The sequence below is a fragment of the Pelophylax lessonae genome, assembly GCF_965119305.1.
Source record: "Pelophylax lessonae genome assembly, chromosome: 5".
Classification (NCBI taxonomy): Eukaryota; Metazoa; Chordata; class Amphibia; order Anura; family Ranidae; genus Pelophylax; species Pelophylax lessonae.
The window spans coordinates 609,279-635,675 of NC_138772.1; the positions used below are offsets into that span (position 1 = coordinate 609,279).

Sequence of the window (26,397 nt, forward strand, 5' to 3'; positions counted from 1 at the left end):
CCCCTCTCCGGTGATCTGGATGAGAGAAGATCTTCATTAATAGATCCCAGATCCTCGTTAGTAGATCCAAGGCCTTGGGCTCCCTCATTGGTTGTTCTGCTGCAGATGAAGATTTACTCCGATGAGACATTAAAGTGATTATTCCACGGAAACCCCAATTCTTAGTGAACTTCCGTAGTCATGGCTCTTGTTCTGCACATCCTCTCCTGCTTGCTTGGTTTGGGCTCCTGGGTTGCCATCAATGGAGTATGGGTGGAGTTGCCTTTGTTAGTGCCTCAGGCACCGGAAGGTTGGGAGTTGCCTTCTTACTTGTCTCTTCTTATTCAGTTTGCCAATATTGGGCCCCTGGTGGTCACATTGACTCATAAGTTTCGTCCAGGGCGCCTCCGGGAGGGTCCTGTCATAATTATCCTTTTAGGGGTGGGGGTTGTGTCCTGTGTGCTCCTGGCATTTCTGTGGCAGAGGACCAGCTGGGTCGGAGGCACACGGAGGAGTACGGCCCTGCTCTCCCTCATCTTCTTCCTATCCTTGGTGGACTGCACCTCTTCCGTCACCTTCCTTCCATACATGACCCGTCTCCGGCCTGACTACCTCGTCTCATATTTCATTGGAGAGGGACTAAGTGGGTTGATGCCGGCACTGCTGGCCTTGGCTCAAGGCGTTGGGGTATTGAGCTGTGAACCAGTGAACATCACCGAGGCCAATGGGTCCTTTGTCCTGGGAAATCTCACAGCTGTTTACCAGCCGGCCAGGTTTCCAGCCTGGGGCTTCTTCTTGTTTCTAGCCGGTATGATGGGCATCTGTCTGATAGCCTTTATCATCCTTCACACCATGCCCAGCATTTGCAACCACAAGCACCAGGAGGTGCTAAAGAACCGGAAAAGAGATCAGGAGGAGTCCTGGGGAAAGGGAGTGGAGCAACGACCGATGATGGGAGAAGAGGTCACCGGAGTGAAGACGGAAAGTCAAAGATATTCCCTGTGTGAAAAGATCTTCATCTTCCTGGTCCTGGCCTGGGTCAACGCATTGACCAACGCCGTACTGCCTGCGGTCCAGACTTACTCCTGCATGCCATATGGAGGGCGCATCTACCATCTGGCAGCCACTCTTGCCTCCATGGCCAACCCACTGGCCTGTGGCATAGCCATGTATCTGCCCAACAGGTACTGGGAATGGGGGGACTATAACTGGACAATCTGGGGTTGATTTACTGAAACTGGACAGTGCAAAATTTGGTGCAACTCAGCATAGAAACCAATCAGCTTCCAGGTTTTATTGTCAAAGCTTAATGAAACAAGCTGAAGTTAGAAGCTGATTGGCTAGCATGCACAGCCGCAACAATGTCATCACACTTACCGGGAGACCCAGGGAACTGCAGACACTCCTTTCTTAGACATACTCCTGACCACTGCACTCTGTACAATAGCCTGTATGTAAAATACTCCTGACCACTGCACTCTGTACAATGGCCTGTATGTAAAATACTCCTGGCCACTGCACTCTGTACAATGACCTGTATGTAAAATACTCCAGACCACAGCACTCTGTACAATGGCCTGTATGTAAAATACTCCTGACCACTGCACTCTGTACAATGACCTGTATGTTACATACTCCTGACCACTGTACTATGTACAATGACCTGCAAGTTACATACTCCTGACCACTGCACTCTATACAATGACCTGTATGTTACATACTCCTGACCACTGCACTCTGTACAATGACCTGTATGTTACATACTCCTGACCACTGCACTCTGTACAATGACCTGTATGTTACATACTCCTGACCGCTGCACTCTATACAATGACCTGTATGTTACATTTTCCTTACCACTGCACTCTGTACAATGACCTGCATGTTACATACGCCTGACCACTGCACTCTGTACAATGGCCTATGTGTTACATACTCCTGACCACTGCATTCTGTACAGTGACCTGTATGTTACATACTCCTGACCACTGCACTCTGTACAATGCCCTGTATGTTACATACTCCTGACCACTGCACTCTGTGCAATGGCCTGTATGTTACATACTCCTGACCACTGTACTCTATACAATGACCTGTATGTTACATACTCCTGACTACTGAATTCTATACAATGACCTGTGTGTTACATACTCCTGACCACTGCACCCTGTACAATGGCCTGTATGTTACATACTCCTGACCACTGCACTCTATACAATGACCTGTATGTTACATACTCCTGACCACTGCATTCTGTACAATGACCTGCATGTTACATACTCCTGACCACTGCATTCTGTACAATGGCCTGTATGTTACATACTCCTGACCACTGCATTCTGTACAGTGACCTGTATGTTACATACTCCTGACCATTGCATTCTGTACAGTGACCTGTATGTTACATACTCCTGACCACTGCATTCTGTACAATGGCCTGTATGTTACATACTCCTGACCACTGCACTCTGTAAAATGACCTGTATGTTACATACTCCTGACCACTGCACTCTATACAATGACCTGTATGTAAAATACTCCTGACCACTGCACTCTGTGCAATGGCCTGTATGTTACATACTCCTGACCACTGAATTCTGTACAATGCCCTGTATGTTACATACTCCTGACCACTGCACTCTGTGCAATGGCCTGTATGTTACATACTCCTGACCACTGTACTCTATACAATGACCTGTATGTTACATACTCCTGACTACTGAATTCTATACAATGACCTGTGTGTTACATACTCCTGACCACTGCACCCTGTACAATGGCCTGTATGTTACATACTCCTGACCACTGCACTCTATACAATGACCTGTATGTTACATACTCCTGACCACTGCATTCTGTACAATGACCTGCATGTTACATACTCCTGACCACTGCATTCTGTACAATGGCCTGTATGTTACATACTCCTGACCACTGCATTCTGTACAGTGACCTGTATGTTACATACTCCTGACCATTGCATTCTGTACAGTGACCTGTATGTTACATACTCCTGACCACTGCATTCTGTACAATGGCCTGTATGTTACATACTCCTGACCACTGCACTCTGTAAAATGACCTGTATGTTACATACTCCTGACCACTGCACTCTATACAATGACCTGTATGTAAAATACTCCTGACCACTGCACTCTGTGCAATGGCCTGTATGTTACATACTCCTGACCACTGCACTCTGTGCAATGGCCTGTATGTTACATACTCCTGACCACTGCACTCTGTACAATGGCCTGTATGTTACATACTCCTGACCACTGCACTCTGTACAATGGCCTGTATGTTACATACTCCTGACCACTGAATTCTGTACAATGGCCTGTATGTTACATACGCCTGACCACTGAATTCTGTACAATGGCCTGTATGTAAAATACTCCTGACCACTGCACTCTATAAAAAAATGTATAATAATAATAGTGTGTGACTGAGGGGGAGGGGACATTAGAGTGTAAGCTCCTTTGGTACAGAATATGATGTGACTGTGGGGGGGGGGGGAGGGGACATTAGAGTGTAAGCTCCTCTGGTACAGAGACTGATGTGACTGTGGGGGAGGGGACATTAGCGTGTAAGCTCCTCTGGTACAGAGACTGATGTGACTGTGGGGGAGGGGACATTAGAGTGTAAGCTGCTTTGGTACAGAGACTGATGTGACTGTGGGGGGAGGGGACATTAGAGTGTAAGCTCCTCTGGTACAGAGACTGATGTGACTGTGGGGGGAGGGGACATTAGAGTGTAAGCTCCTTTGGTACAGAATATGATGTGACTGTGGGGGGGGGGGAGGGGACATTAGAGTGTAAGCTCCTCTGGTACAGAGACTGATGTGACTGTGGGGGAGGGGACATTAGCGTGTAAGCTCCTTTGGTACAGAGACTGATGTGACTGTGGGGGGAGGGGACATTAGAGTGTAAGCTCTTCTGGTACAGAGACTGATGTGACTGTGGGGGAGGGGACATTAGAGTGTAAGCTCCTTTGGTACAGGGACTGATGGGACTGTGGGGGAGGGGACAGTAGAGTGTAAGCTCTTCTGGTACAGAGACTGATGTGACTGTGGGGGAGGGGACATTAGAGTGTAAGCTCTTCTGGTACAGAGACTGGTGTGACTGTGGGGGAGGGGACATTAGAGTGTAAGCTCCTCTGGTACAGAGACTGATGTGACTGTGGGGGAGGGGACATTAGAGTGTAAGCTCCTTTGGTACAGGGACTGATGGGACTGTGGGGGAGGGGACAGTAGAGTGTAAGCTCTTCTGGTACAGAGACTGATGTGACTGTGGGGGAGGGGACATTAGAGTGTAAGCTCTTCTGGTACAGAGACTGATGTGACTGTGGGGGAGGGGACATTAGAGTGTAAGCTCTTCTGGTACAGAGACTGATGTGACTGTGGGGGAGGGGATATTAGAGTGTAAGCTCCTCTGGTACAGAGACTGATGTGACTGTGGGGGAGGGGACATTAGAGTGTAAGCTCCTCTGGTACAGAGACTGATGTGACTGTGGGGGAGGGGACATTAGAGTGTAAGCTCCTTTGGTACAGGGACTGATGGGACTGTGGGGGAGGGGACATTAGAGTGTAAGCTCCTCTGGTACAGAGACTGATGTGACTTTGGGGGAGGGGACAGTAGAGTGTAGGTGCTGTAGTCGAGGAGCTGACACTCTAAGGGTCCCCCAGTTATGGGGTCACAGTATGGAGGGTTCAGGTCCCCCTTCACCAGTAACCCCCGATGTGTCTCTCCTGCAGGTCTTTGGTGGTTGTCGGTGCGCTCTCATTGGTCGGTTCCATGATTGGCGGTTACATTATGGGAATAGCATTGCTGAGTCCCTGTCCACCTCTTCTACACAGCGCCATCGGGGGAGCACTCATGGTAGGTACCCCGATAGGGAGAAAACCCCCTCCCCCGCCCGGGCCCCATCTTTTATCCTCGGACAGTTGGGAGTCTCTCCATGTTAGCAGCCCCTCCCCCTCCTTCCAGGACTTGTTGTCGGTGGGGACACAGGGGAACACATTTCCACCACTTCCCGCACTGACGGGGTGCGGAGTGTGCTGAAGGGTCCAATGAAGCTAGCTATTGGGGGATCTCTTGTCACTGGGAGATCTATTGTTGCAGGGGATCTATCATTTGCCTAATAGGTCTATTGTTTCTATTGGGGTAGTGGAGGATCTAGTGTTTCTGGGGGAGGGGTTAATTGTGGTTCTGAAGGATCTACCATTGATGGAGGGGGTCTATTGATGCTGGGAGTTCTGTTGTTGCTGGCAGAAGTCTGTTGTTGCTGGGAGGGGGGGGGGTATTTGTAGCCGAGGGTCTAATGTAGCTGGGGGGTCTATTTTGGTTGGTGGGGTCTATTGTTTCAGGGGATTTATCGTTTGCCTAATAGGTCTATTGTCACTAGTGGGGATGTGGGGGATCTACTGTTGCTGGGGTGGGGGTATAATTGCGGTTCTGAGGAATCTACTATTGAGGGAGGGGGTCTATTGATGTTGGGAGTTCTGTTGTTGCTGTTGTGGATTTATTGTTGCTGGGGGGGGTGGGGTATTTGTGGCAGAGGGTCTATTGTAGCTGGGGGGAATCTATGGTTCCTGGCTGCAGGGAATGTCATTTACAGTTTACCTTTCTTACTATCAGTAGAAAATTATAACAAAACTGTGTAGCCTAAGAAAATGATAGCTCTGAATATGTATTCTCCAAAGGGGGCGGTATTGGGAGGTGGGTAGGGGGCGGTATTGGGAGGTGGATGGGTAGGGGGGCGGTATTGGGAGGTAGGTGGTAGGGGGCGGTTTTGGGAGGTGGATGGGTAGGGGGGCGGTATCGGGAGGTGGGTGGGTAGGGGGCGGTATTGGAAGGTGGGTAGGGGGCGGTATTGGGAGGTGGATGGGTAGGGGGCGGTATTGTGAGGTTGGTAGGTAGGGGGCGGTTTTGGGAGGTTGGTAGGTAGGGGGTGGTATCGGGAGGTGGGTGGGTATGGGGCGGTATCGGGAAGTGGGTGGGTAGGGGGCGGTATCAGGAAGTGGGTGGGTAGGGGGCGGTATCGGGAGGTGGGTGGGTAGGGGGCAGTTTCGGCAGGTGGGTGAGTAGGGGGCGGTATCGGGAGATGGGTGGTAGAGGGCGGTATCGGGAGGTGGGTGGGTAGGGGGCGATATCGGGAGGTGGGTGGGTAGGGGGGTGGTAATGGGAGATGGGTGGGAAGGGGGCGGTATTGGGAGGTGGGTAGGGGGTGGTATTGGGGGGTGGGTGGGAAGGGGGCTTTATTGGGAGGTGGGTGGGTAGGGGGCGGTATTGGGGGGTGGGTAAGGGACAGTATTGGGAGGTGGGTGGGTAGGGGTGGTATCGGGAGGTGGGTGGGTAGATGGCTGTATCGGGAGGTGGGTGGGTAGATGGCCGTATCGGGAGGTGGGTAGGTAGGAGTGGTATCGGGAGGTGGGTGGGTAGAGGGCGGTATCGGGAGGTGGGTGGGTAGGGGACGGTATTGGGAGGTGGGTAGGGGGCGGTATTGGGAGGTGGGTGGGTAGGGGGCGGTATCGGGAGGTGGGTGGGTAGGGATTTCGGTATCGGGAGGTGGGTGGATAGAGGGCGGTATCGGGAGGTGGGTGGGTAGATGGCCATATCGGGAGGTGGGTGGGTAGAGGGCAGTATCGGGAGGTGGGTGGGTAGATGGCCATATCGGGAGGCGGGTGGGTAGAGGGCGGTATCGGGAGGTGGGTGGGGGGGCGGTATCGGGAGGTGGGTGGGTAGATGGCCATATCGGGAGGTGGGTGGGTAGAGGGCGGTATCGGGAGGTGGGTGGGGGGGCGGTATCGGGAGATGGGTGGGTAGGGGATGGTATTGGGAGGTGGGTAGGGGGCGGTATTGGGGGTTGGGTGGGAATGGGGGCGGTATTGGGAGGTGGGTGGGTAGGGATTTCGGTATCGGGAGATTGTTGGGTAGGGGGCGGTATTGGGAGGTGGGTAGGGGGTGGTATTGGGGGGGTGGGTGGGAAGGAGGCTTTATTGGGAGGTGGGTGGGTAGGGGGCGGTATCAGGAGGTGGGTGGGTAGGAGTGGTATCGGGAGGTGGGTGGGTAGAGGGCGGTATTGGGAGGTGGGTGGGTAGGGGGAGGTATTGGGAGGTGGGTAGGGAGCAGTATTGGGGGTTGGGTGGGAAGGGGGCTTTATTGGGAGATGGGTGGGTAGGGGGTGGTATTGGGAGGTGGGTAGGGGCAGTATTGGGAGATGGGTGGATAGGGGGCGGTATTGAGAGGTGGGTAAGGGGCAGTATTGGGAGGTGGGTGGGTAGGGGGCAGTATTGGGGGGTGGGTAGGGGCAGTATTGGGAGGTGGGTGGGTAGAGGGTGGTATTGGGAGGTGGGTAGGGGGTGGTATTGGGGGGTGGGTGGGAAGGGGGGTGGTATTGGGAGGTGGGTGGGTAGGGGGCGGTATTGGGGGGTGGGTAAGGGGCAGTATTGGGAGGTAGGTGGGTAGAGGGTGGTATTGGGAGGTGGGTAAGGGGCAGTATTGGGGGGTGGGTGGGAAGGGGGCTTTATTGGGAGGTGGGTGGGTAGGGGGCGGTATTGGGAGGTGGATAGGGGGTGGTATTGGGAGGTGGGTGGGTAGGGGGCGGTATTGGGGGTTGGGTGGGAATGGGGGCGGTATTGGGAGGTGGGTGGGTAGGGGGCGGTATCGGGAGGTGGGTGGGTAGGGATTTCGGTATCGGGAGATGGGTTGGTAGGGGGCGGTATTGGGAGGTGGGTAGGGGGTGGTATTGGGGGGGGGGGTGGGTGGGAAGGAGGCTTTATTGGGAGGTGGGTGGGTAGGAGTGGTATCGGGAGGTGGGTGGGTAGAGGGCGGTATAGGGAGGTGGGTGGGTAGGGGGAGGTATTGGGAGGTGGGTGGGTAGGGGGAGGTATTGGGAGGTGGGTAGGGGGCGGTATTGGGGGCTGGGTGGGAAGGGGGCTTTATTGGGAGATGGGTGGGTAGGGGGTGGTATTGGGAGGTGGGTAGGGGGTGGTATTGGGAGGTGGGTAGGGGGTGGTATTGGAGGGGGTGTTATTGGGAGGTGGTGGGTAGAGGGTGGTATTGGGAGGTGGGTAAGGGGCAGTATTGGGGGGTGGGAAGGGGGCTTCATTGGGAGGTGGGTGGGTAGGGGGCGGTATTGGGAGGTGGGTGGGTAGGGGACGATATTGGGAGGTGGGTAGGGGGCGGTATTGGGGGGTTGGGTGGTAATGGGGGCGGTATTGGGAGGTGGGTAGGGGCAGTATTGGGAGGTGGGTAGGGGCGGTATTGGGAGATGGGTGGGTAGGGGGCGGTATTGGGAGGTTGGTAGGGGCAGTATTGGGAGGTGGGTGGGTAGGGGGCGGTATTGGGGGGTGGGTAGGGGCAGTATTGGGAGGTGGGTGGGTAGGGGGCGGTATTGGGGGGTGGGTAGGGGCAGTATTGGGAGGTGGGTGGGTAGGGGGCGGTATTGGGAGGTGGGTAGGGGGTGGTATTGGGGGGTGGGTGGGTAGGGGGCGGTATTGGGGGGTGGGTAAGGGGCAGTATTGGGAGGTAGGTGTGTAGGGGGCGGTATTGGGAGGTGGGTAGGGGGTGGTATTGGGGGGTGGGTGGGAAGGGGGTGGTATTGGGAGGTGGGTGGGTAGGGGCGGTATTGGGAGGTGGGTAAGGGGCAGTATTATAAGGGGGCTTTATTGGGAGGTGGGTGGGGACTAAGGGGCCCAAAGTGTGCCAAGAAAATATCCCCCCACACCACCAGCCTGAACCGTTACCCCCCCTCCTCCCCCCAACCATTACACCCCCACCACCAGGCCAAACCATTACCCCCTCCTCCCCCACACCATTACACCCCCACCACCAGGCCAAACCATTACCCCCCCTCCCCCACACCATTACACCACCACCACCAGCCTGATCCGGTGATAGAAGGCAGGATGGATCCATGCACCAAATTCTGACCCTCCCCCATCTGAATGTCACAGCTGAAATCCAGACTCATCAGACCAGGCAATGTTTTTCCAATCTTCTATTCTCCAATGTTGGTGATTCTGTGCCAATTGTAGTCTCAGTTTCCTGTTCTTAGCTGACAGGAGTGGCACCCGGTGTGGTCGTCTGCTGCTGTAGCCCATCTGTTTCAAGGTTAGATGTGTTGTGCATTCCGGAGATGGTATTCTGCATACCTTGGATGTAACGAGTGATTATTTGAGTTACTGTTGTCTTTCTATCATCTGGAATCAGTCTGCCCATTCTCCTCTGACCTCAACAAGGCATTTTCCTCCACACAACTGCCGCTCACTGGATATTTTCTCTTTCCCCCACCATTCTCTGTAACCCGAGAGATCCCAGAAATACTCAGACCGGCCCGTCTGCCACCAGCAACCATGACACGTTCAGTCACTTCAATCCCCTTTCTTCCCCATTGCTGCCCTGTGATTGGCTGATTAGCCATTGAAGGGGTGTACCTCATACAGCGGCCGGTGAGTGTATGTACAGGAGAGCCGACCAATCACATGGGGGTCCAGGAAGAGGGCAGAGAAGGGTCACTAAATGAATGCTGGGAGGAAAACGTACCTGCATGGATCGTACCATTCCATAGGGATGGGGTCACCTCGGCCATATATCTGTATAAGGAATAAGAAGGACGATTATTGATCCAGGGATTATCCAATCACGTCTGCGGATCAGGAAGGAATTTTTTCTTCTTTCAGAGTAGATTGGATGACTTTATGGAGGTTTCGTCTTCCTTTGGATCAGAAGTCTCCAAACTTTCCAAACAAACCTTCAGACTTTAGGGGGCCGCACTGTAGGGGTAGGAAATGTCCCAGGCAAGCAATGCCATCATTGGTGTCAGTGGGAGGAGTAGTGTCCCATCATTGGTGTCAGTGGGAGGAATAGTGTCCCATCATTGGTGTCAGTGGGAGGAATAGTGCCCCATCATTGGTGTCAGTGGGAGGAGTAGTGTCCCATCATTGGTGTCAGTGGGAGGAGTAGTGTCCCATCATTGGTGTCAGTGGGAGGAATAGTGCCCCATCATTGGTGTCAGTGGGAGGAATAGTATCCCATCATTGGTATCAGTGGGGGAAATAGTGTCCCATCATTGGTGTCAGTTGGAGGAATAGTGCCCCATCATTGGGCTCAGTGGGAGGAATAGTGCCCCATCATTGGTGTCAGTGGGGGAAATAGTGTCCCATCATTGGTGTCAGTGGGAGGAATAGTGTCCCATCATTGGTGTCAGTGGGAGGAATAGTGTCCCATCATTGGTGTCAGTTGGAGGAATAGTGCCCCATCATTGGGGTCAGTGGGAGGAATAGTGCCCCATCATTGGTGTCAGTGGGGGGAATAGTGCCCCATCATTGGTATCAGTGGGAGGAATAGTACCCCATCATTGGTATCAGTGGGAGGAATAGTGCCCCATCATTGGTGTCAGTGGGAGGAATAGTGTCCCATCATTGGTGTCAGTGGGAGGAATAGTGTCCCATCATTGGTGTCAGTGGGGAGTAGTGTCCCATCATTGGTGTCAGTTGAAGGAATAGTGCCCCATCATTGGTGTCAGTGGGAGGAATAGTGCCCCATCATTGGTGTCAGTGGGAGGAATAGTATCCCATCATAGGTGTCAGTTGGAGGAATAGTGCCCCATCATTGGGGTCAGTGGGAGGAATAGTGCCCCATCATTGGTGTCAGTGGGGGGAATAGTGTCCCATCATTGGTGTCAGTTGGAGGAATAGTGCCCCATCATTGCTGTCAGTGGGAGGAGTAGTTTCCCATCATTCAGCTTCGGGTGTGGCTGCAGGAAGGTTCTCTGGCTGTGTGTCTGGAGCTGCTCCAGGTGATCTGTTTGAGAGGGGAGTCTGGTAAAATCTCTCCCAGCTCTGCTGGCCCCTATCTGGGGAGGCCATGCAGGCCAGCAGGGCCTCTCCTGCTGGAAGCTCTCAGCCATCCCCTGGGCAGAAGGATGACATACCTGCTCCTGGACAAGCCATGGCTGGGGATCTCTCTGCCCCTGGTGAGGATGAGGATACCGAGTCCATTCGGGAGCGAGTGGTGGCCGGGATCAAGGTCCTGAATAGGGAGAGAGACCAGCTCTACAAACTGAGAGCGGAGTTAAAGCGTCTGCGAAAGCAACGTGAAGGTTTGTACAGCCGCAACCGTGGATCTATGGATCCGGAAATCCAGTTGGCAAAGGTCCGGGTTCAACACCAGGAAACCATTGTGGCCATGATGGAAGGTAAAGAGGGGCCCTTTAAGGAAAAGTTTTGCAATGACCGCAGATTTGCAAGGATGGCAAAGATGGAGGTGGACGAGGAGACCCCCAGTTCTGACCCCCTGACCCCCCAAGGTGAGGTAAGCAACCCGTTGCCTTCTCAGGGCTCAGGAGGTATGCTGACAGTGATCCAGGCAGTGGAGTCTCCATTACGGGCGGATCAGCTGGTGTTTGGTGAGGAGAACTTTCCTGATAATGTGCCTGATAAGGTAAAACCTAGCAAGTCCCAAGTGACTGATAAAACTATTTTTGTGCCATTTAACACCTTGGCTAATACTGATGTTTTGCCCAATGACACCCAGGCTGGTAATATTATATCCAGCAATACTTCAGCTGCTGATGTTTCCACTGAGGAAAAATTGCGTTTAAAAAATGACATTGCAGCAAAGGAACTACAAGAGCCAGAACAACCCGTTAACCCCCCTTTTGCTGAGTCAAAGGCTGTTTGTCCAGTCACAGCTGCTGTCTCTATACTGCAGCATCAGGACACCTGTGGTACTACAGCAGAAACTGTGATAGTGAATACTGATTGTTCTGACATTTCTTCCAACACAGCTGTTCCTAATAATAATACTAATGTGTGTTTAATAGACAATCCTGCTGGCTCAGTACAAGCAGTTAATAATAAGGATAATAATAATGTACCAGCTAAAGTTACATCGGTGTGGGGTCTTGGCCCTGATAAGCCCTCTTTTGCTCAGGTGGTACGCTCTGCGCCTGGTAATGTTATTAAGCCAGGGCTGCAGCCAATGAGGAACCCTGCTTCCAGGCAGAGATTTACACCACAAACTGCCACTTTGAGCACCCCTGGTTCCGGTCTTGGGTCTCTGGCTTCTGCTGGGGGTCCAAGACGTAATGTCGTTATACTTAAATGGGAAGGTGGTGCAGTCTCTCCAGCACGGCGTGTGGTGGTGGATATGATTTTGGAGATGGGCTTTGGGGCGAATGACCTTTATGCCCTAATACACGTAGCTGGGAGCCGGGAGTACACAATCAGCTTCACCAGGCCGGAGGGTCTTGACCTGTTCTGGGAACGATATGAAGCTCGGTGCAGGTCAAGACCCGAATGGGAAGATCTGGCACCAGTTGCTGTTTCGCAGAGATCAACGGTTAAAAAAATAACCATCATCCTCAATAATGAGAGTGTTCCTGCTCGGGACCTAGAGGTCTGGTTAAGGAACTATGGTGAGGTTTTGACAAGGCTAGAAAAAATCCTTGATGAACGTGACATCTGGACCGGGGGTTGGTCAGTAACGGTCAGGTTGGCCAGGGATGGGAATGTTGTCCGTCACCTGCCCTCCTCGGCTTTCATAGGGAGGGATAGGATGACTATTTTTTATCCTGGTCAGCCAAAGCTATGTCACCGCTGTGGAGAAAAGGGGCATTTTAGCTCCTCCTGTTCAGCCTTAATATGTTCAGTATGTCGGGGACAGGGTCATGTGGCCAGGGACTGTACCCAGGCGATAAGGTGCAACCTGTGCCTGCGCCTTGGCCACCCCTACAGCCGATGTCCGGAGGCCTGGCACAACATGGAGAAGGAGGTAGTAGATGAACTGTTGAGGCTGGACGGGATGGAGGATGAGGCCCCTGGTGTACCATCCTCCTCAGCGGTGACTGACCCCCCAGGTCCTGTTCAGGATCCCTCCCCAGTTTCTGTGGCCAACCCTCCTGTGTCTGTAGGTATTCCTTCTGTGACTGTCTCTGTGTCCCCCCAGCCTAATGTACCCGCTCCTCTTGTGTCAGAACCTTCTAAGTCTGTGCCCCCCGAGTCAGTCTTGCCCCATGAGTCATCCCCTCCTAGGTCTGACTTAAGGGAAGGTCCCCCCCCACCAGGAGTGGTAGAGGGTACCAAAAAGGGTGCTGCGGTTTCCTCTGTAAAGAAGTCTTCTGTGAAGACTTCAAAAAAGAAGAAAACAAGAGATAACATCTCTGAATCTGACCTGCAGTACCTGGAGGAGAGAAGGAGGGTTATGAGGCGAAAGAGACAGGCGGTGAGGACGGGACAGGGACAGGATGCCCCAGTGTCTGTCCCCAACCGTTCTAGGGCTTCTGCATGGGATATCTCCACATCTGGAGCTTCTTCTGAGCAAAATTCTGATTCAGAAATGGAATTGGAGGAGGCCTCAAGAAAGAGAGAGGCTTCTGGTGATGAGCAGCAGAGGGGAGCTAAGAAGCAATCCACCCAATAACCCAAATGGCGGTTCCCCCTCCGTTAAAAGTGGTGACAATAAATGTTGCCAGCATTAAGTCGGTAAGAGCTCGTTCTATGGCCTTCTTTTTGTTCAGCCAATTAGATGCTGAAATTTTATTTTTGCAGGAGACTAGGCTCACCTCCTTGGCAGATATTCATATGGCCAAGAGAGAGTGGAGGTATGGTCCATCTTACTGGTCTCTTGCGGCCGAGCCTTACGGCGGGGTGGCGGTGTTGTTTAAAACCGGCATGGTAACTGTCCGGCGGGTTATTGAGGTGGAGATTGGGAGATGTATGGTCTTAGACGTTCTTGTGGGAGGGCAGGACCTGCGCCTAATTAATATTTATGGGCCACACACAAAGTGGGACAGGAAATGCCTTTTTACAAGGATCAAGCCATTTCTTTTTACATCCCGGCAAGTGGTTTTTGGAGGTGACTTTAATACTGTGACTAGGCCCAAGGACAGGAAGGACTTCAATGACAGGCTGGGATATGATAGCGTTTTTTTAAATAGTATGGTTAGGGATGCTGGTCTTGTGGATGTGCACATTAAGCACCTTCCGGATGACACAGGGTTCACATTTCATCGAGGTAATAGTCAGAGTAGAATAGATAGGTTTTTTTTGAAGGAGGCCTCTGCTTTCTCACCCCCAGTGGTGCAGGCAGTGGAGTTCTCTGATCACTGTATGCTATCTGTGGTCTTGAATGCTTCAGACTTCCCTCAGAGGGGCAAAGGCATCTGGAGATTAAATTCGACTCTCCTTGAGGAAGAACATGTTAGACAATCCTTTGAGGAATTCTTTCAGGCACAGGTGACCATCCTGGACTTTTGTAGCAGCAAGGCTGAGTGGTGGGAGCTGACCAAAAAGAGGATTGCTGGATTCTTCAGGGGCCTAGCCAATAAAAAACAGTTTAATAGATACATGACCTACCAACGTTTGCGGAGGAAGCTGGATATTCTTGTCTCAAGAGGAGGAGATCCTGGGGCAATCTCTGAAGTGAAAATCCTCCTCAGGAAGTGTCAATATGACCGGCATACCTCTTTGGTTCTGGAGAGGGACTATGGGAAATACCACTCGCCTGACCCTTACCAGAACTGCAAACAGGGTGTAGCTGTTAAGATGGTCGTTGGCCTTAAGGATAGTACAGGTTCCTTGACAAAGTCCAGGTCAGGGATCCTGGAGGTCGTGAGGTCTTTTTATGCTGAACTTCTTGGGAGGAAAGAGCTTGACCGAGACAAGATGGAAAGCTTTTTGGACTCTACTCCAGGTCTAAATTGTGGAGATGTCCTCTTGATGAATTTGACAGAAGAGATCACAGTTGAAGAGGTGACGAGGGCAATTGAACAGCTTGCCATCAAAAAGTCACCTGGACCGGATGGTCTGACGGCTGAGTTTTACAAAGCCTTTAAGTCTATTCTGGCCCCACATTTGGTAGAGATTTTTAACAGTTGTCTTACTGAGGGGGTGCTTCCCCCTTCCATGAGACTCTCAGCTGTGATTCTTCTTTCAAAAGGTAAAGATCCTTCGATGATTGAGAATTGGCGCCCCATCAGCCTTCTCAATGTCGATAGAAAGGTGCTGGCGAAGATACTTTTCTGGCGCCTATCGGCAGTAGCAGAGTCTTTGCTTTCTCGCCATCAGCACTGTTCGATCCAGGGTAGGAGCACCTTCACAGCGGTTTTAGCTGTCCGGGAGGCCTTGGAGCAGTGCAGGGCTGCAGGCTGGGGAAAGTATTTACTGGCATTGGATCAGGCAAAGGCTTTTGATCGTGTCAACCATGAGTACCTGTGGTTGCTCTTTAGTAAGTACGGTCTGCCGGGTGGTTTTGTCGATTGGTTAAAAGTCTTGTATAAGGGGGCAGAAAGCTTCCCTCTTGTTAATGGTTGGGTTGGACAGTCCTTTGAGGTTGGTTCTGGGGTGCGCCAGGGTTGTCCCCTGAGTCCCCTGCTCTATGTGTTTGCAATCGACCCCTTCATCAGGAGGCTAGAGAGCAGCATGTTGTGTGGGGTACCAGTGGGAATCCCGGGTGAGCCGCCTTTGAGGGTTGTTGCCTATGCGGATGATGTGTCAGTGATTGTCACTGGGACAGATGAAGCGGAGGAGGTGGTCTCTCTGACATCACGGTACTCTGAAGCATCAGGCTCCAAGATCAATCAGGAAAAGAGTGAAGTTTTTTGGATGGGAAAGGAAGGTGAGGGGTTTGATCTCCCGGACACCTTTCCAGTGCCCCAGGAAAATATTAAGATATTAGGCATTGAATTTGGACCTGGCGATTATGGCCTCAAAAACTGGGAAGGCAGGCTGGAAGTTGCCAATACTAAGGTGGTCAACTGGAAGAGATGGAAGTTATCTCTGAGGGAAAGGGTTGATCTGATTAAGACTTACCTGATACCGATCTTCTTGTATGTCAGCCCTGTCTGCATCTTGCCAGTGTCTCTCTATGCTAGGATCTATAGTGTGTTCTTCCAGATGCTGTGGGGGAACAGACTGAACCCCATCAAGAGGAATGTCACCTATCTATCCAGGAGGGAGGGTGGCTTAGGTATGGTCAACCCCGTTCTTTTCTTTTCACTGCTATTTCTCAAGTTTAACATTGGTAGTATGCTTACAGTGGAACCTCCTGGATGGGCAGGCATGTTTATATCTTGGTTTAGGCCTTTTCTGCGACTTTGGGAAGAAGGTGGCCAAGTGAAGAATCTCAGGGGTCATCGTGGTCAGCTCCCAGCCTATGTCGCTCCGTGTCTGAAGTTACTGCGGCAGTGGCGACTGTCGGCTGAAGATCTCAGATCCGCTCCGAGGAAAGTCCTTATGAGCCGAGTCTTGAGCGAAGTCTTTCATGACCCACTGGCCTTAAGGGATTGCCCAGGCCCAATTTTGAGGGAAGGGTTAAGACTGATTAATTTGGCTAGAGTCCCCCTTAAATTCAGGGATCTGGCCTGGTTGTGCTTCCACGGGAGGCTCTATGTTCGGGGCAATTTGAAATTCCGCAGTGGGATGGATCGTGGTTGTCCTCGGGAGGAATGTACAGGTGAGGAGGAGACTATGGACCATTTTTTGCTTCGTTGCCCTTTTAACATAGAGGTATACAAACAGGTTGGGCGGGCCCTCGGTGTTCCTTTCCTCTCCAGGCTGGGTTATGCTGAGTGGGTGTACGGAGCATTCAATACTGGTGGGGGCTTTTGTTTAGATACACTTTTTTTAGTTAGTTTAGTAGTCCGTTATTACACCTGGAACGCACGGTGTCAGGTCACCCTTCGGCGTAAAATCCTTCCTGTTCAGGTGGTGGTGTGTGACATTCTGCATGAGGTGGGGAAGATTCGGGCGCTTGAGAGAGACAAGTGGGGTCAGAGGGCTTGGCTGAAGGCGTGGAGGGGTTTCAAGCCTCCCTGACTGCCAGGAGTCTCTTTCCCGGGTGTGGCTTTCTGTCTCTTATCACCCTAGATTTTTTCTTAATGCTCAGTTTTTGATAAATGGCTGCATACATAGGTGATGGGTTGTGCCTCTTAGGCCCTCTCTGCTGCTTTATGTAAATAGTTTTCTAAAAATGTTGGAAGTGGATTATGTATATATTGTATATATTCTGCACATGGATGTGAATTCCTTTGTTTTCTGTTGGAATATTGTACTATAGTTATGTTTTTTACTTTTGTATAAAATATGTTGCTTGATTCTTTTCAATAAAAGATCAATAGTATCCCATCATTGGTATCAGTGGGGGAAATAGTGTCCCATCATTGGTGTCAGTTGGAGGAATAGTGCCCCATCATTGGGGTCAGTGGGAGGAATAGTGCCCCATCATTGGTGTCAGTGGGGGAAATAGTGTCCCATCATTGGTGTCAGTGGGAGGAATAGTGTCCCATCATTGGTGTCAGTGGGAGGAATAGTGTCCCATCATTGGTGTCAGTTGGAGGAATAGTGCCCCATCATTGGGGTCAGTGGGAGGAATAGTGCCCCATCATTGGTGTCAGTGGGGGGAATAGTGCCCCATCATTGGTATCAGTGGGAGGAATAGTACCCCATCATTGGTATCAGTGGGAGGAATAGTGCCCCATCATTGGTGTCAGTGGGAGGAATAGTGTCCCATCATTGGTGTCAGTGGGAGGAATAGTGTCCCATCATTGGTGTCAGTGGGGAGTAGTGTCCCATCATTGGTGTCAGTTGAAGGAATAGTGCCCCATCATTGGTGTCAGTGGGAGGAATAGTGCCCCATCATTGGTGTCAGTGGGAGGAATAGTATCCCATCATAGGTGTCAGTTGGAGGAATAGTGCCCCATCATTGGGGTCAGTGGGAGGAATAGTGCCCCATCATTGGTGTCAGTGGGGGGAATAGTGTCCCATCATTGGTGTCAGTTGGAGGAATAGTGCCCCATCATTGGGGTCAGTGTGAGGAATAGTGCCCCATCATTGGTGTCAGTGGGAGGAATAGTGCCCCATCATTGGTGTCAGTGGGAGGAATAGTGCCCCATCATTGGGGTCAGTGGGAGGAATAGTGTCCCATCATTGGTATCAGTGGGGGAAATAGTGTCCCATCATTGGTATCAGTGGGGGAAATAGTGTCCCATCATTGGTGTCAGTGGGAGGAATAGTGTCCCATCATTGGTGTCAGTGGGAGGAATAGTGTCCCATCATTGGTGTCAGTTGGAGGAATAGTGCCCCATCATTGGGGTCAGTGGGAGGAATAGTGCCCCATCATTGGTGTCAGTGGGAGGAATAGTGCCCCATCATTGGTATCAGTGGGAGGAATAGTGCCCCATCATTGGGGTCAGTGGGAGGAATAGTGCCCCATCATTGGTGTCAGTGGGAGGAATAGTGCCCCATCATTGGTATCAGTGGGAGGAATAGTACCCCATCATTGGTATCAGTGGGAGGAATAGTGCCCCATCATTGGTGTCAGTGGGAGGAATAGTGCCCCATCATTGGTGTCAGTGGGAGGAATAGTACCCCATCATTGGTATCAGTGGGAGGAATAGTGCCCCATCATTGGTGTCAGTGGGAGGAATAGTGCCCCAGGGGCCGGATAAAAGCTAGCAAAGGGCCGCAGTTTGGAGACGGCTGCTCTGGATTATTGGTGGGTTTAGGGCTCTGAGGATGGAAGATGGACTTCGTTCTTCATCTGAGCACGATGGAAACATTGGTTTTGGTATGGATCAGTTTGTTCGGTTAGAATGATTCATTTTCGGAATTCATTTGATATATTCATTATTTTCCAATCGAATTTCAGAAGACGATTATATTCCTTCTTTGTTATTCTATAAAGCCACCTAAAGAGTAATCCTCATCACATTTCACTTTTATACAGCACTGAATTTATTGATATACAGTGCCTTGAAAAAGTATTCACACCCCTTGATATTTTCCCCATTTTCTCATGTTACAACCAAAAACGTAAATGGATTTTATTGGGATTTTATGTGATAGACCGACACAAAGTGGCCATAATTGTGAAGTGGAAGGAAAATGATAAATGATACAAATAAATCTGTGAAAGGTGTGGCTGCATTTGTATTCACCCCCCTTTACTCTGATACCCCGAACTAAAATCTAGTGGAACCAACTGCCTTCAGAAGTCACCTAATTAGTAAATAGAGTCCTATTTCAACCACCACCAAGTGTCACACAGTAGAAGTGGCAACTCACCAGATATAGTGGCTCAGGTGTTCTCACACAAGAGCACAAAAAGCAGGAATCAAAGGTATTAATGATGGGTGTCAGAAACAGCCTTGATCAATCCTTGCTGTATACACTAGATCCGATGTCCCTTCCACAAACTCCACTCAGTATAATGGCCACATGCAAGGTAAAATGACTACAATAGTGAAGTACTGTAAAACTCAACTTTATTATAAAAGGAGAATTGCACTCACATATGTAGGAAAAGATAAGGCTTCCATATAACAATCAACAGCGGTCAGGCAGGAATCCTCACACGAATAGCCTCCCGGGTTGACTCCACGCCAACCCCGATACTTCTGGGTGGGTCCTCTACCGTACCACGTGGTGTCGGATGCGTCGTCTGGTCACGCCCCGACGCGTTTCGTCATTTCCGACTTCAACTGGGGGCGTGACCAGACGTCGCCATCCTCCATCTATATACCTCCGCTGGAGCGCACCGCAACCAATCAGCATAGCGGTGAGCCGGCCGGAAGAGAACCAGCGCTTCCGGAAGCGGAAGTAATCAGACACATCTGAAATTACGTATGTCCTCTGAAAATAAACAAAGGCCATGACACTGCAGAGAACTTTTAGCAGCGCCGGAAGTGCCCGGCTTGATAAGCAATGGGCCCACGGATGCTCAAATAAAAATGGAGCTAGCTGATGCCAATTGCCATATTTAAGGCAATATATTAAGGGTCTCCCCTATGCTGATATAGAGTCTGCAGGGCGCCCTCAGCCATACATATAATTCAATGTCAACATATGTGCACATGACTCTAAAATCATAAAGGACATAGCTAAATTACATGAAATATACTAAAAATAAAATAGACATAAATAAAAATTACTACAAAGTCACACCCATATACATTGTAGTATGTCAACCATAAAATACAAAAGAAAATGTAAAAAGATGGTAAATTATTAGTATTATTCATCCACAACCAGATAATCTCATGGGGTACTAAAACATAAGGAATAACCCCAAAAATAGGCAGACTATAAGTATCACGAATTACTAATATAGCAATTCAAGTCCAACTCTATATTTAACCCCGTCGGGGCGAGGGCCTGGGTGAGAAAAATCCACTTAGTCTCACGTTTGGATAATTCTCTCACCCAATTGGCGCCCCGCCACGACGGGGTCACACGCTCTATGCCCCAAAAGTGAAGACTCCTAGGATCTCTCTGATGGAATTTACGAAAGTGTGCGGACACATTGTGTTCGCGCAAACCTTTCAAAATATTGGTGATATGTTCACCTATTCTCACCTTCAATCCCCTCTTAGTGCGACCTATATATATTAGGTTGCAGGGGCACATCAATCCATAGACCACATGTGTGGTATCACATGTGATCAAATTTTTTATTTTGAAAGTTTTAGCAATAGCCGGAACTGTGAAGGATTCTCTTCTCCTGAAATTGGTCGGTGTAAAGGAACAAGCCCTACACCTACCACAGGTGAAGGAACCCCTCATGTCCGGAAAGAAGGAGACGTTTGGGGGATCTAATACCTTCTTAACGACCTGATCTCCGAAATTCGGGGCTCGTCGATAAATGAACGATGGTTTGGCTGGAAGAACTGGACCTAGTGTTCTATCCATTTGTAAAATGGGCCAATGCTGTCTGAAGATCTCCTCTAGCTTTTTATAGTCATTGGAGAAATCCGACAGGAAGCTCCATTGTTTGGGATCATCGTTGGTATGCATAGATTTTATTGAGGGTCTGAGAGGTCTGGGAGCATTCTTGATTTTAATAATCTCCCTATCAAGACAAGATTCGTCATAACCCTTGGCGACGAATCTGTCCTTCAAGACCTCTGCCTGTTCCACATAGTCAGTCACAGAGGTACAGTTTCGCCTGACGCGGACAAATTGGCCTCTAGGAATATTCCTAAGCCAGTTAGGATGGTGTCCGCTCTGGATCGCCAAGTAACTGTTCCTGTCCGTGGTTTTGAAAAAAACTTTAGTTGTCAGTCTCTCACCTTCTCTTTTGATTATAACATCCAAAAAGTTGATTTCCTTCAAACTATGGTGGAAATCTAACTTTATGTTATTCCGATTGGAATTAAGATGTTCCATAAAGACAATCAGGCCATCTTCAGATCCCTGCCAGATAAAGACGATATCGTCTATAAAGCGCCTATATAGTAGTAGCTCCTGCCGATCTTGGTTGAACACAAACTTGTCCTCCCACTCCGCCATGAACAAGTTTGCTAGGCTAGGAGCAAACTTTGCGCCCATGGCTACACCTGTTTTCTGGCTAAAGAAATCCCCCTGATGCCAAAAATAATTATGGCTCAGGCAGAAGTCCAGAGCCCTGCCAATGAACACTTTCTGTTCCCTGGGTAGATCGTCCCTTTGACACAATGCCCAATTTAAGGATAATAAAGCATCCTCGTGCTGGATGATGGTGTACAGGGACGACACGTCGGCCGTAACAAGAAAGACCGGCGAGCCATCCCCCAGCACAACACCATCCAGCACGAGGAGGAGATCAGCAGTGTCTTTCAAAAAAGCCTTGGTCTTAACCACACTCTTTTGTAGAAACTGGTCCAAGTACTGGCCCAAACGTGCACTTACTGATCCAATCCCATTAACAATTGGGCGAGGAGGTGGGTTGGTGGCGTCCTTATGGACTTTTGGTAATGTGTACAGGATAGGGATGCGACACGCACTTGGTGTTAGATAATTACGTTCTTTTTTAGTTAGAACACCATCCCTAAAACCTGTATCCACCAAACATTTTAGATCTGCCACAAAGTTATTCGTGGGATCTCGAGCTAATCTCGTATATGTAGAAGTGTCACTTAGCATGGTTTTAATTTGGTCATGGTAGAAGGTTTTATCCATGACTACCACTCCGCCCCCCTTATCGGCAGGGCGGATAATGATCTCTTTGCGAGATTCCAACGAGTCGAGTCCCTCATGTATATGCTTATACTTTTTGTTAACCTCGTACCCGGGTTCCAGAGCTTGTAGATCACGCAAAACTAAGCTCTTAAACACTTCCACATAATGGTTGTTACTCACTGGTGGATTAAAAGTGGATTTATTACGCAATCCACTATTAACCATCCCTCCACTAGTTATGTTGCTAATAGATGTAATGGGATTGTTTAAAAAATACTACAATGTATATGGGTGTGACTTTGTAGTAATTTTTATTTATGTCTATTTTATTTTTAGTATATTTCATGTAATTTAGCTATGTCCTTTATGATTTTAGAGTCATGTGCACATATGTTGACATTGAATTATATGTATGGCTGAGGGCGCCCTGCAGACTCTATATCAGCATAGGGGAGACCCTTAATATATTGCCTTAAATATGGCAATTGGCATCAGCTAGCTCCATTTTTATTTGAGCATCCGTGGGCCCATTGCTTATCAAGCCGGGCACTTCCGGCGCTGCTAAAAGTTCTCTGCAGTGTCATGGCCTTTGTTTATTTTCAGAGGACATACGTAATTTCAGATGTGTCTGATTACTTCCGCTTCCGGAAGCGCTGGTTCTCTTCCGGCCGGCTCACCGCTATGCTGATTGGTTGCGGTGCGCTCCAGCGGAGGTATATAGATGGAGGATGGCGACGTCTGGTCACGCCCCCAGTTGAAGTCGGAAATGACAAAACGCGTCGGGGCGTGACCAGACGACGCATCCGACACCACGTGGTAAGGTAGAGGACCCACCCGGAAGTATCGGGGTTGGCGTGGAGTCAACCCGGGAGGCTATTCGTGTGAGGATTCCTGCCTGACCGCTGTTGATTGTTATATGGAAGCCTTATCTTTTCCTACATATGTGAGTGCAATTCTCCTTTTATAATAAAGTTGAGTTTTACAGTACTTCACTATTGTAGTCATTTTACCTTGCATGTGGCCATTATACTGAGTGGAGTTTGTGGAAGGGACATCGGATCTAGTGTATACAGCAAGGATTGATCAAGCTGTTTCTGACACCCATCATTAATACCTTTGATTCCTGCTTTTTGTGCTCTTGTGTGAGAACACCTGAGCCACTATATCTGGTGAGTTGCCACTTCTACTGTGTGACACTTGGTGGTGGTTGAAATAGGTGATCCATTAACAACATCACTCTATCCTGGACGGTCTATGGACTTTAAAGGACTTTTTATCCTATATTGAAGTGTTTTAAAACACCCCTTATTTTATGGTTGTATTTTATGCAATTTGTGAGTTACATCATAAGTGACTTTTTGCGCTACTATTATTCTTCATTCATGTTTTTCCAAGTTATACGATATTTGGTGAAGTAGCAGCAGTTTGTTTGTTTTTAGCAGTTAACCAGCTGACTCCTCCAGCAAGCGCAGAGATATCCTGCTTGACATACGTGTGTCCAGATATATATTTATTAGTAAATAGAGTCCACCTGTGTGTCATTTAATCTCAGTATAAATACAGCTGTTCTGTGAAGCCCTCAGAGGTTTGTTAGAGAACCGCAGTGAACAAACAGCATCATGAAGGCCAAGGAACACACCAGACAGGTCAGGGATAAAGTTGTGGAGAAGTGTAAAGCAGGGTTAGGTTATAAAAAATCTCCCAAGCTTTGACCATCTCACGGAGCGCTGTTCAATCCATCATGGGAAAATGGAAAGAGTATGGCACAACTGCAACCCTACCAAGACATGGCCGTCCACCTAAACTGACCGGCCGGGCCCCTGCCAAGACATGGCCGTCCACCTAAACTGACCGGCCAGGCAAGGAGAGCATTCATCAGAGAAGCAGCCAAGAGGCCCATGGGAACTCTGGAGGAGCTGCAGAGATCCACAGCTCAGGTGGGAGAATCTGTCCACAGGACAACTATTAGTCGTGCGCTCCACAAATCTGCCCTTCATGGAAGAGTGAGAAGAAGAAAGCCATTGGTGGAAGAAAGCCATAAGAAGTCCTGATTGCAGTTTGGGAGGAGCCATGTGGAGAACACAGCAAACATGTGGGGGAGGAGCTCTGCTCAGATGAGACCAAAATTCAACCAAAACGCTATGTGTGGGGGAAAACTAACACTGCCCATCACCCTGAACACACCATCCCCACCGTGAAACATGGTGGTGGCAGCCTCATGGTGTGGGGATGCTTTTCTTAAGCAGGGAGAGGGAAGCTGGTCAGAGTTGATGGGAAGATGGGTGTTAGAAGAAAAGACTTGAGACTGGGGCGGAGCTTCACCTTCCAGCAGGACAACAACCCGAAAAATCCAGCCAGAGCTACAATGGAATGGTTTCATGTGTTAGAATGGCCCAGTCACAGTCCAGACCTAAATCACATTGAGAATCTGTGGCAAGACTTGAAAATTGCTGTTCACAGACGCTCTCCATGCAATCTGACAGAGATGAGATATTCTGCAGAGAAGAATGGGCAGAAATGTCCTCTCTAGATGTGCAAAGCTGGTAGAGACATCCCCAAAAAGACTTGCAGCTGTAATTGCAGGGAAAGGCGCTTCTACAAAGTATTGACTCCGGGGGGTGAATACAAATGCAGCCACACTTTTCACAGATTTATTTGTATCATTTATCATTTTCCTTCCACTTCACAATTATGGCCACTTTGTGTCGGTCTATCACATAAAATCCCAATAAAATACATTTACGTTTTTTGGTTGTAACATGAGAAAATGTGGGAAATTTCAAGGGGTGTGAATACTTTTTCATGGCTCTGTATGTTTTCATTTCAAATTCGGATAATTAATTTTTTGTTTCATTTACAATTATTGTGGATTTGTTGAATTTCGTTACTATTGTGATTTGGGAAATTTGGATACAAATGAATCACTAAAATGTTGTCCGAATTTTGATTAGTTATGAAACGCGTCGCACATGCCTATGTGTGACCAGCTGGGTGGAGAGTCATGTTTGGGGTTTAATGTAGGACTGGCATAACACACGGAGGGATGAGGATATCACCATATAATACCCATGTGACGCTGATGATCTCTCTGTCTCCGCAGGTGGCGTCATGGGTCCTGTTTGTCGGGATCCTCTCCTATGTGAAGGTGGTTATCGGAATGATTCTACGGGATGAAGGACACAGCGCCCTCGTCTGGTGTGGTGCGGTGGTGCAGCTGGGCTCCATGGTGGGGGCACTGACCATGTTCCCTGTGGTCAATGTGTACTCCTTCTTCCAGTCTGGTGACCCCTGCGCGGACAACTGCCCCCAATAGCATTCCAGGAGGATCCCCAATGCCTGCAGATAATACTGAGAGATACAATGATGGGTGGAGTCAGAGTAAATGATGGAGGGAGTCAAAGATGAAAAAGGGGAGGGGCCAAAAAATAACGATAGCAGTGAGAGAGAGTAATGGGAAGCAACAAATGAAATAATGGGAGGATTCAGGGAGAATGATGGGAGGAGTCATAGAGAATAATGATAGGGATCAGGAAGAATGATGGAAGGAGTTATAGAGAATATTGATAAAGGTCAGGAAGAACGATGGGAGGAGTCATAGAGAATAATAGTAGGGATCAGGAAAAATGATGGGAGGAGTCATAGAGAATATTGATAGAGGTCAGGAAATATGATGGGAGGAGTTATAGAGAATATTGATGGAGGTCAGGAAGAATGATGGGAGGAGTCAAAGAATAATGGGAGGAGTTTTATGGAGCAATAGGAGATGTTCTGTCGTGTATTTAGGAAGTTACATGGGATAATAGAATGTGTAATATGGCGCAATGGGAGGACTTATGTATATTAATGCAGGTAATAATGGGAGGAATTATTGATGTATTAGGAGAGGCTTTGTAGTTGGTAGTGGGAGGGGCTATGCAGGGTGATGGGAGGAGTTACACACAACTTTTTTGTCTTTAGTAAGAAGTCGTCAGTGTTCTTCCACAACCACCAATCGGATTTGACTCTGCCCTGGAAAAATTACAATTTGAGAAAAAGTTGGAATCCTGATTGGTGGATATGAGCTACCACAAACACTTTTTAGGAGAGCCGTGTGATAGGTGAAGGTGGCAAGGACTAGTATGAGCTCTGCTGTAATGAGTAGATAGCATATATAGTAATATGGAATTAGAAGGTTTATTAAGGCCGTTGGAAGTGCGAAATCATGGAAAACGGTTTCTGGCGGACTTTGCCTCTGCGCTACAGATGTGTGGAAAGACCCAGACTCGGTGTGAGATGGGAGGTGTGGTACACAGCATGGAATAAACACACAGGGTCTGGAGGTTCTGGGGCATAGAGAAGGGGGGAGTTGGTGGTTTGGGGGTTCTGGGGCTTGGGGAAGGAGGTTTGGTGATCTTAACGCTCTGGGGTCTACAGAGGAGTTGGTATTCTAGGACCTTAGGAAGAGAGGGGTTGGTCTGGGGGTTCTGAGGCCTGGGAAA

General features: G+C 49.4%; 1 protein-coding gene across 2 annotated transcripts; it reads left to right on the plus strand.

The window, feature by feature from the left end:
- Positions 1-26,098, plus strand: LOC309555669 (solute carrier family 52, riboflavin transporter, member 3-B-like). 2 transcript variants are annotated; one of them, XR_014225275.1, is made up of 4 exons: positions 1-1,163; positions 4,736-4,859; positions 25,020-25,466; positions 25,641-26,098. XR_014225275.1 is itself a non-coding variant. In XM_082257701.1 (3 exons), exons 1-3 carry the CDS (start codon positions 181-183, stop codon positions 25,230-25,232), a joined length of 1,320 nt encoding a protein of 439 aa, XP_082113827.1. In that variant the 5' UTR covers positions 1-180; the 3' UTR covers positions 25,233-25,477. The 2 variants fall into 2 exon arrangements, 1 of the variants encoding a protein (XP_082113827.1); XM_082257701.1 differs by lacking the exon at positions 25,641-26,098 and having other exon boundaries at positions 25,020-25,477.
- The last annotated feature ends 299 nt before the right edge of the window (positions 26,099-26,397 follow it).

What these genes read in the sequence shown, in the direction of transcription:
- LOC309555669 (XM_082257701.1), top strand. Translation starts at nt 181, where the DNA reads ATGGCTCTTGTTCTGCACATCCTCTCCTGCTTGCTTGGTTTGGGCTCC. An exon ending in GCCATGTATCTGCCCAACAG is followed by an intron (nt 1,164 to 4,735) that starts GTACTGGGAATG and finishes TCTCTCCTGCAG; the next exon opens with GTCTTTGGTGGTTGTCGGTG. An exon ending in CCATCGGGGGAGCACTCATG is followed by an intron (nt 4,860 to 25,019) that starts GTAGGTACCCCG and finishes CTGTCTCCGCAG; the next exon opens with GTGGCGTCATGGGTCCTGTT.